The 9,789-nt window shown below is 42.5% G+C and overlaps 2 protein-coding genes across 2 annotated transcripts; one reads left to right on the top strand and one right to left on the bottom strand.

Annotated features, from left to right (window-relative positions):
* The first annotated feature begins 230 nt into the window (after positions 1 to 230).
* On the top strand, positions 231 to 2,422 carry LOC121912031 (N-acetylneuraminic acid phosphatase). Its single transcript, XM_042434070.1, has 2 exons — positions 231 to 389; positions 1,759 to 2,422. The coding sequence occupies exons 1-2, from the start codon at positions 300 to 302 to the stop codon at positions 2,398 to 2,400; spliced, it is 732 nt and encodes a 243-aa protein (XP_042290004.1). The 5' UTR covers positions 231 to 299; the 3' UTR covers positions 2,401 to 2,422.
* A 311-nt stretch (positions 2,423 to 2,733) lies between these two features.
* On the bottom strand, positions 2,734 to 9,583 carry polr1b (RNA polymerase I subunit B). Its single transcript, XM_042434068.1, has 15 exons — positions 9,091 to 9,583; positions 8,311 to 8,478; positions 8,034 to 8,180; positions 7,808 to 7,940; positions 7,553 to 7,689; positions 7,129 to 7,352; positions 6,817 to 6,988; positions 6,307 to 6,475; positions 5,935 to 6,216; positions 5,653 to 5,786; positions 5,401 to 5,571; positions 5,139 to 5,295; positions 4,843 to 5,039; positions 4,485 to 4,735; positions 2,734 to 3,996 (listed from the first exon to the last, which is right to left on the bottom strand). Exons 1-15 carry the CDS (start codon positions 9,265 to 9,267, stop codon positions 3,114 to 3,116), a joined length of 3,402 nt encoding a protein of 1,133 aa, XP_042290002.1. The 5' UTR covers positions 9,268 to 9,583; the 3' UTR covers positions 2,734 to 3,113.
* Positions 9,584 to 9,789: the final 206 nt, after the last annotated feature.

Genomic DNA, 9,789 nt, shown 5'->3' with positions numbered 1-9,789 from the left:
ATTGTGCCCATAGATCTTTTAAATGACAGACATTTGAAAGGTTTAAATCTGATTCATTGATTTATTGCAGCAGATGAAACGGGCGTTGGTCGGTGTGGAGGGCTGATTGGGAAGCTTTTCAACTTCTGGCGAATATTCAAATTTTATTTTGATTCACTGGCGCCCTCTCGAGGATGAAACTTACAAATACTGGACACTTATCAAAAATACAACTCCCATCATGCAATGTACGCATCCTGCAGTACTTCCGCAATTAAACGAGCTGTAGTTTTTGTGGAATAGTGTGCCCCAGTAGCCTAATGGACGGTAATACTGTAAAAGCGATATTGTTCGACTTGGACAACACGCTGATTGAAACAAGTCGTGCAGGCGGACAGGCGATACAGAAGGTGAAGTTGTCTAAAGACTGTACTGCTAATTTAGTGTTTGAAATGAACCTCCATAGCCATTTGTAACGTCAGCCTAACATAAGTGCTTAATGAACTTCTGGTGTGTTGTCACTATCACTCTGACAGATAATATCATCGTGTGTATGTAATTCAGGATGATTTCATGTCAGTTTAGCGACTAAATCATGGATTGTATGAACGGATATGCTGTTGCAGCCCGTGCTCAGTTCTGATTGGCTGAGGTTCGTTCAAAGACACTGGGAGGGAAATTATCAACCCTGCTGTTCAGCTAATTTAGAAATATTTAACATTTAACCTGAGGATGTCTTTTGACTTGGATATGTAAGATAATTAAAATTAATTTAACATTTAACCAGCTACAACAAAGCTTCTCACATGTTTATGCATCAGTTAAAATAATAAGAAGAAAATGATATAATACCTAACTAAAGAGGGTGCATAATCATACTGTTACTTCTGATTTTAAGTACATGTTTTGCTTCTTTATTTGTGATGGAGCTTTTTTACATTGTTGTATTGCTACTTTTATTTAAGTAAGGGATTGAAATACCACTGCAGTGATCCACTAGGCACAGTAGCAGGACCCCGAAATTGAAGTTAAATGGACTTCAGCCATCATTTTATTATTTTCACCTTTGCTTTTTCTATTGTTACATGTATGTCTTGGCTTCTCTCTCTCACTTATTCTCTTGTGAGTTTTGTTCACACCTTTCATATTAGTACATGCAGTTCAGTGACCTCACTTTACAACTTCAACCAGGGAAGTCCAGTCAGCCAGGATACGTGAAAACACCTGTGTGGGTTTGCAGGGTGTTTCCATTTGATGCTACTTCATACATCTACCTTTTACACTACTACATTTACTTAAAACATTTACATGCAAACATAATTATAAATTATATTATGAGGTGCAGTAGATAAAACTACTCAGCAGTATTTAAAGTAGCTTAAATTGGCTTCACATCACAATTTCAATGCTGCTTGCATGTTAATGCACCAGTAATAATCCAGTTATATATTAATATAGGCTTATGTCCTGAAAGGAGTCATTCTGTATAGTGCTTTTGATACTCTCAGTATATGGTGTTGATAATACTACTATACTTTTACTTAGTTATAAGGTATAGGTACACAAATTTAATGCAAGATTTTTACTTGTAATGGAGTTTTTACATTGTTGTATTGCTACTTTTACCTGAGTAAAGGGTCTAAATACTTCTTCCACTGACTGTTGTATTATACTTTACCTCCTAAATCTCTAAGTCCACTGAGTCTGCCCTCTTGTGGTTTATTGCTAAATTAGTTATACCTGTTTTAATTTTATGATCTTCTCTGTTTTGTGTTACAGACCAGTGATCTTTTGAAGACCACGCTGGCTCTTGATGACAACACTATCATCAGCATCTGTAACAAGTTCAAGCAGAAGCTTCTGCATGAAAGCTTTGACCCCGCTGCAGGAAGGTCCATTGATGAGGTCCGTGTGGGTCACTGGGAGGAGAGCATCAAGGAAACTGTGGGCAGCTGTTCCACACCTTCTCTGGCAGCTCAGTGCTACTATATGTGGAAAAACAGTCGCCTGGAGGTTCTCAGTCTGTCCCCTGAAATACGCGACCTCCTGAAACAACTCCGGGGGAGATACAAGCTGCTGCTGCTGACCAACGGGGAAACTCAGACCCAGAGGGAGAAGGTGGAGGCAGTCGGCTGTGAGGAGTTCTTCGATGCCATCGTGGTGGGGGGAGAGCATGCAGAGCAGAAACCATTCCCCTCCATCTTCAGACTGTGTTTCAACATGCTGGGGGTGGAGGCCCAGGACTGTGTTATGGTTGGAGACTCTCTGGACACAGATATTCAGGGAGGGTTCAATGCTGAAGTACGAGCTACAGTGTGGATCAACAGTGCAGAACGTGCTGTGCCAGATGGTTCAGTGAAACCAGACTACACTATCCCTACTGTACTGCAGCTGTCAGATGTTCTGGCAAAACTGAAATAAGGACAACTGGTGAATGAGGAGGATTGTCACTTCAAGTGGGATCTTGTGGGAATATTTAATTATGGATATGTTTACAGATGAATGTCATGATCATTGTTCTTTCAACAAGGGTACTTTTTAATTGTTTTATGTCTTCTGCTGGGATTTATGTCTTCTTCTGGGGTTTCTCTGTCATTTTTGAACTACATTGGAACGAGTGGTAAAACTTGGTCAGCACAGGTTTTGCACCTGTTTTACTGTTTTTCTTTTATTTTATAGGATGTTAAAGCAGGATGTCTTTTTGTACTGGATTATTTTTAGATTGTTGTACTGGCAATCTCAAGAAGAGAACAGTGATGCAGCACATTTTTATTCAACACTCAGAATGACTGTACAAAAAGACCTTTGGGTTATCTTTACACAACTTAACAGATGTCAACATTTATTCCATCATATGCTTGTATACTTGGCCATTTTCTCAAAGTCTTGGCTAATAAAAACACCTGCAACAAAGGAGATAAACTTTTCAGGCACTTGGCTATTTTGCAACACATCATTGCTTTACACTTTATTTGTCTTTCTGTAGCATGATTAATTCTATCAACTTTACTGGATGTGAAGACCCATTTTAACAAAACACATGTGAAAAGTCCTTTCATAAAACGAAGACACTTTCTCCTGAGACCTCATTTGTCACTTTCAAGGCATGTTTCTTTTTCATTGTCCTGCAAAATTCACTTAACATCTAATTTGACTTTGATGTTCATGGCTGCAAGCTCAGCTACAAAGTAGCGGAAAACATAAGGAACAGACACAGAGTCAATAGAGTCACTTTTGCCACACAGGGTGCAGACAGTCTTGCGATGGCGCATGGCCGACCAGTATGGTGGTGGTTTCTCTAAAAGAGGAGAGAGCAGGCTGCCACAGTCAACACACACCTGAGCCACTGAGCGGTCCGAGCAGTTGAAGAGGCGATCGTGAAGCAGGAATGAAGAGCCGTGGGCCAGCAGGGCGTCTCGCTCCATCTCCCCGAAACGGATGCCTCCCTGGATGTTCCTCCCTCCCACTGGCTGGTTGGTCACCTTGTCTCGCGCTCCTGTGGTCCTCACCTGGAACTTGTCGGAGACCATGTGACGTAGCCGCTGGTAGTAGACGACGCCTATGAAGATATCCGCCTCAAGCTCCAGGCCACTCAGTCCACTGTAGAGCCGCTCCGTGCCGTAGTAGTTGTAGCCACCAGCCCGAAGCATTTTACCAAAGTACTCGAGCGCAGAGCTCTCCTCAGAGAAGGTGAAGGGTGTGGCGTCGTGGCTCAGGCCGTGCAGGGCACCGGACTTGCCCGCCATGCTCTCAATCAACATCCCAATGGTCATGCGGGAGGGGAAGCCGTGGGGGTTGAACAGGATGTCTGGAGTCATGCCGCTCTCTGTGAAAGGCATGTCCTCTGCTGGCCACAGGCGGCTCAGGATGCCCTTCTGGCCGTGGCGGCTGGCAAACTTGTCACCAATGGTGGGGTTTCGTGGCACTCGCACAGTGATGCAGACACGTTTAAAACGGCCTGAGCCAGTGTCGTTGCTGCAGATCTTTATGTTGTCAATGACACAAGCCTCTTGGCTCCTAGGAGAAGATGGGGAAAAACAAATGTTAAGATAAGATAAGAAGTACCTTGATCCCCCGTAGGGCAAATTCAACTTGAAACAGCAGCACAAGAGAGTGTAGTTAACATCAAAGACAGAAATTTCTATGAATACCTAAACATCAAAAAAGTAGGTAAAAAATAAAATAAATAAGATAAAATAGGAATAATAGATACAATAAAATAGAGCTGTGTATATACAGTACATGTGCAATGGTCCTGTTTTTAAAACATACATCCAGTACATACACAGTATCTGTTGTATATACATGTCTAATATATGAGTTTAAGTTCAGCTGCAAAATGAAATCATCTTAAGAATAACACCAGTATTACTACTGAGGAATTTGAATTTTTATATAATAGTGTAGATAATTCTACAAGTAAAATCTTCATTTCACTGAGCTGACAGAGAGGGAAAAAGTCCCACACAAAATAAAAAACATTGCTAAACAATGCCGACACTTACTTGTAGAAGGTGATGAAGGTCTGGCCAGTATTGAGGTTGATATAGCTGTAGAAGGGGTCTCCATACTTAAGTGTTGATCCAATGTGAGGCAGTCCGTCAGCATCCAGTTTTTCATTCACCTTAGGGTCGCCCGGCTTGGTCCCAAAGACCACGCTGTCATCTCCCCTCACCTTGTCAGCCAGGTCCACCAGCTCAGTCTTATAGATAGATCCATGAGCAAAGCCTCTCTCCCACGATGACTTGTTCACGATCTAAAGAGACCAAAGTGTGTCAGGATATCCATTTAAACAGCTGTTAGTTATTTTTCAGTATGCTGCTGGAAAGAAAAAAATGACAATAACTATTGTGTTTTACTTACCATTGCATCTTCCATGTCGTAGCCCGTGTAGGATATGACCGCCACGATGGCGTTGGTGCCGCTGGGGTAGTTGTCCAGGTTGTAATGGTCGTACATGTAGGGTCTGACCAGTGGGCTCTGTGGCGTCTGGAGCCGGTACAGCTTGTTATCTGAGCGATCCGTGAATGAGTGCAGGGGGAAACCCATAGTCTGCTTACCTGCAAAGAGTTCAAGTTTAGAGACGATTTATGACTCTACAAGAATGTCTGAACACTTGTGTGAGTGTATGGAGCCTTTAATGATGTTTTCACACTTACCCATCTGACACTGGTACATATTCCTAGGACTCTGATTATGATCCGAGTAGGGAATGAAGTTGGCCACCACACTGAGCATACTGTGAGGGAAGAGCTCCTGGTGTGTCGTCACACCTTGCTCGATCTCATCCTCCAAGATGCCCACATTGATGTAAAGCTGCAGCGACACACAAAAAGATGATTAAATAAAAGTTTCAGTATCCGGTATGCAAAACAAATCTGTCTTTACAGTTAATGTTTTAAAATCATAGTTTACACATACCTGCTCAAAGGTGCCAATCAACTCCTGCTTTCCATGAGCTAAATTGCGTACAGGCCGCACCATGCGACAGGGTGTTGTGAAGAGGAACAGGCCTGGGTACAAGCTGGCTTTGCCCGTTTTGGGGACCAGAACAATCTCAGTCCATGGAGGGATCTTCTTCTCTCTCAGCACCTGAAGGTATATGATTTAAACATCAGTTCTCTGCACAAATAATGTGCCTGGTACAGCCAAGGTGACTTTTTACCATCATACCTTGAACCTGCGCAGAGAGTCAACCACAACGGGGGCTAATTCAGTCTCCACCCAGCCTACAACAGCCCCATCCAGGACCACAGGGTAGCAGTCTGAAAAGGCTTGGCCAGGAGATCCATCCACTGGAGTAACACCTTAACCACCAGAGACAAAAAACATTCACACAATGCTATTTAACCCACTCAGACTTACTTTAAACTGTGTGTTGGAGAAAATTTAAGGGCAGAATCCCATTTGATTGATTATATATTTGTACAACTGTTGACCGGATTGAGTGCTCACCAAGGGAACAGAGTAGAGCAGGCAGTGATGTGGTGGGCAAGGTCGGAGCCACAATCTCACAGCTGGCTGTCATGTGGTTCATGAGGCCGCAAGGCTCTCCGTCTGGAGTGTGGACAGGACACAGGAAGCCCCAGGACTCGGGTAGCAGCTTACGAACTGAAGTGGTCCTCATCTTGGCAAAAGCTGCTCCTCTGTGCACACAGCGGAAATGGGACAGGTAGCGGATGAAGTTGAGCTTGTCAGCTACCACACACAGGCCTGTGTTCTGCAGCATGCCGAGACCTGCGGACAACAGGGAGGGAAGACATTATTAATAAATGAACCATAATTTACACTATAACATCCACTCATACTCAACTCTTCTGGCCATACCTGTCCTGGAGTTGAGGTTCCCAGTGGCCAGCAGATATTCAAAAGGCTTGGTCAGATCAGTGCCCATGTTAAAGATCTTCATCACGTTTTCAGCGCTCCACCCACTCAGTCTGCTGCCTCTCTTGTCAAAGGACAACTTCACAGACACCAACCAGGCAGCCATTCTCTCCTGTGAACATGTTTTACAAGATACATTTAAAAAATTCAATTAACTTTTTCATTTGTGGTACTCACAGTGACTTGCATATGTTTAAACAGGAATGTGTTGTCAACAAAAATAAAGATAAAAGCACACTGCAAAAATATATTTCTGTAGGGATTTAAAGCATCACTGCCAATGATGTAATGTTTACATTGCTACATGCTAATATTTCTGGCTTTAAAATTTCACTGTCCACACTCAGTTTTGAACATGAAAGACACTGCAGTCACTGCTGTGCAGCGACAGAGGCCAATACACACATCACTCAGTGCTTGTTCAAATGACCGTTCAAATTTTAATAACCTCACCTTCAGAAACATGAGGTAGAGCTGACCAGGAGTGAGCACTTCCTGACACATAATGCTGTCAGGGTTTTCCTCCATGCACTCCTGCTTGGCATATGTGAAAAGCTTCCTGGTCATCAAACACAACAGGTAGAACTTCTCCACGCCTGACTTCAGGTGGATGCAGATACACTCACTGATCAAAACAGAACAAAACTCATTTTACTATATTGCATTTAATAATAATGTAGTAAATGTATGAGGTACTAAACTTAAAATTCTGTTTTCAGACTGTAAGTAAAAAATAACTGTCATGCATCTGTTTTAAAAACTTACTCTAGCAGGAAGTTGGCACACTGCTCGTTTGTATACCAGTCAGGAAGGCTCATCTTAACCCGGAAGCGCTCTCCAAGGTAATTGAGCACCTTGCTGCGGGTGGTGCAGTTCTCCTCCATGACAATGCGCAGCATCTCTGATACACAGCTCTTGTAGAAGGAATTGTCCTCACGGCCTTTAATGAGCTCCTGGTAGATCTGGAAGTCTGTGAAGTCCACCAGGGCCTGGAGGAAACCACAAAGAAAATGAGCCATGTTAAAATCTACAGCACCAAGGCTCTGTTTTAAAAAGAAAATCAATTACACTCAGTCAACTGTAGGACATAGTACATTCAGAACTACTAACTAATAATTGGTGCAGTCTTGGTCATTTCTTAAGTGCATTAAAAAAGTCTGATTGAGTGAAAAAACACCCTGATTACTACCTTAAGTGCAAAGCCTAGTGGGAGGAAGAAGAGCTCTTTCTGGTAGATGAAGTTGAGCATCACAGTCCCGTTTTCCAGATAATGCAGATTCATGTTGATGGCTGTGTGCTCATCCTTCACGCAGCGCATGGAAATACCTGTGAGGAGGAGAATGTGATGATGAACATTTTACAGGATAGGGAACTTTAATCTAAAAGCATAGGTTCATTATTGAACAGAAATGTTCCTGCATGTTTTCTAAAAGGTTGTGTTTACCATACTGTGTGTATCCCTGGCCCCTGCTCTTCCACTTTGGTCTTGACATGGCAATTGGATAGTTCCTCCTCGGCATAATCAGCATACGGATAACCTTCTCAATGCCATTCACAACAAAATAACCTCCCATTTCCTGTAAATGTTAAAGACGCAGTTTGTAATTTAATTATAAGGATGCGTGCATTGAATATCTCGTCCATTTACTAGTGGAACTGTCATATCTTACCTCTGCTTCTTCATGGTGTTCCACAAGCTCTTTGGGGGACATGCCATGAAGGTTACACAGCTTGGATTTCACCATAATTGGCACCTGACCCAGCGACTGTTTAATGATGCCTTTGGGGACACCATTGATTGACCAGCTGACATCTGCCTGTCATAATACAAAGCCTTAACATGTTAAAGATTTGACGAAAGTGTTATTGTGTCTCTCATGTGTATTTTGGATCCTTTGTTGGCCAGTCTTTTAGTTCAGCACTCCCTTGTTTGCACACATGTCTTACCACAATCTTGCCTTTGTAAGAGCATCTTCTTCCTCGGCACTCTGCTGGAAACACCCTCATTTCCCTGCAGATGCTTCCTTTGGCAACCGCAGGTTTGTAGATTGTAGCCTCAACGAACGCGAGGCTAATCCTGTCATTTTTGAACGTGAACTCCAAAGGAGGGATTGCCTGAGAAAGACATGTCACATCACATGAGTATCAGCCACCAATATTCACATAAAACTAAACATAAACAAATGTTAGCGAACATGGCTTCATATCATTTATTGTTTTGATATATTCCACTCTTAATAAAGCCTGAATAAGTAGCTAACTAAAACATTATTTTTCACCTAGCAGGCTATAACGCTATCACTTCAATTCACAGTAGCAGCTTAAGACAAAGTAAGGTACGGACACCCCTGAGAGTCCTTGAGGGGGTTCCAGGGGGTCCCCAGCAAAAAGGGGAATAATTTACTTTCACTATAATTCCATCCATAAGTAACACAATGACAGAATATATGACTATTTTGGTCATGGGTTTCATACACTTTCTGTAATAAAAGCAAACATCTTATCAGATGGTGTACCCTGACACAAAATGTTATCAAAGGGGGGCAGTGGTCTTATATGTGTCAATTTAGGAGACCTTGACGTGAAAAAGTTTGAAAACCACCGGCTTAAGAGACCAGCCTGTTTACTAGCGGTTTTATTCAGCTTTTTTAAGTGCGTATTTAACAACCTATTTAAGTATTTCTTCAGATAGTCATGTGTTACATGGTAAAATAAAGCTCAACTGACCTGCACGACGCGACTGAGTCCGTCAGTGACAGCCTGGTCAAACGACTCGATGTGAGCTTTTGTCAGATCCTGAATTGCAGCATGTTGATCCTCCTTCAGGACACCAAATCCTCCTTCTGTCAGATTCTTTAAACTCGGACCTTTCGGCAAATTACTCCACTTCGTTGAAAAGTCCATGCTTGCACTCCGGGGGACACATATGTATGTTTACCACATGTGCAGAGTGACACCGGACGTACATCCCTCTGGAGTAGGAAGTCTGCTTCTTCTTCACTGAGGCTATGTGGCAACTCACGTCTTGGTTGTTGGTTTACTGCCATCTTGTGGTGTTAGTTATTTCTTTCAATGTCCTGTTCTCGTGTCGCTTTTCATTTTATCATGTCTCGTCTTTGCCACATATATTCTGCATATTCTACTTCTGTTTTTATGAAAGAGCTGATACATACAGATGGTTGACAAATTAAAGGAAAGACCGGTACAGCCCTTAATGCTTCACCCCTACAGCGAGGGCTTTGTTATACTTTGTTCATCTCTCCAGAAGAGTTCCAGAGACTTGTAGAATCAGTGCCAAGGTTGAGGAACACCATTCTTCAAAACAATATTCCCTCATTTGTTGTTTTGATGGTGGTGGAGAGCGCTGTCTAACACGTCAGTCCAAAATCTCTTATAGGTGTTCAATTTGGGTTGAGATCTGGTCAC

Source organism: Thunnus maccoyii, chromosome 14, assembly GCF_910596095.1.
Source record: "Thunnus maccoyii chromosome 14, fThuMac1.1, whole genome shotgun sequence".
NCBI classification, from domain to species: Eukaryota; Metazoa; Chordata; class Actinopteri; order Scombriformes; family Scombridae; genus Thunnus; species Thunnus maccoyii.
Note: the sequence above shows the minus strand (reverse complement) of the source record. Positions and strands in the feature narration are given on the sequence as shown.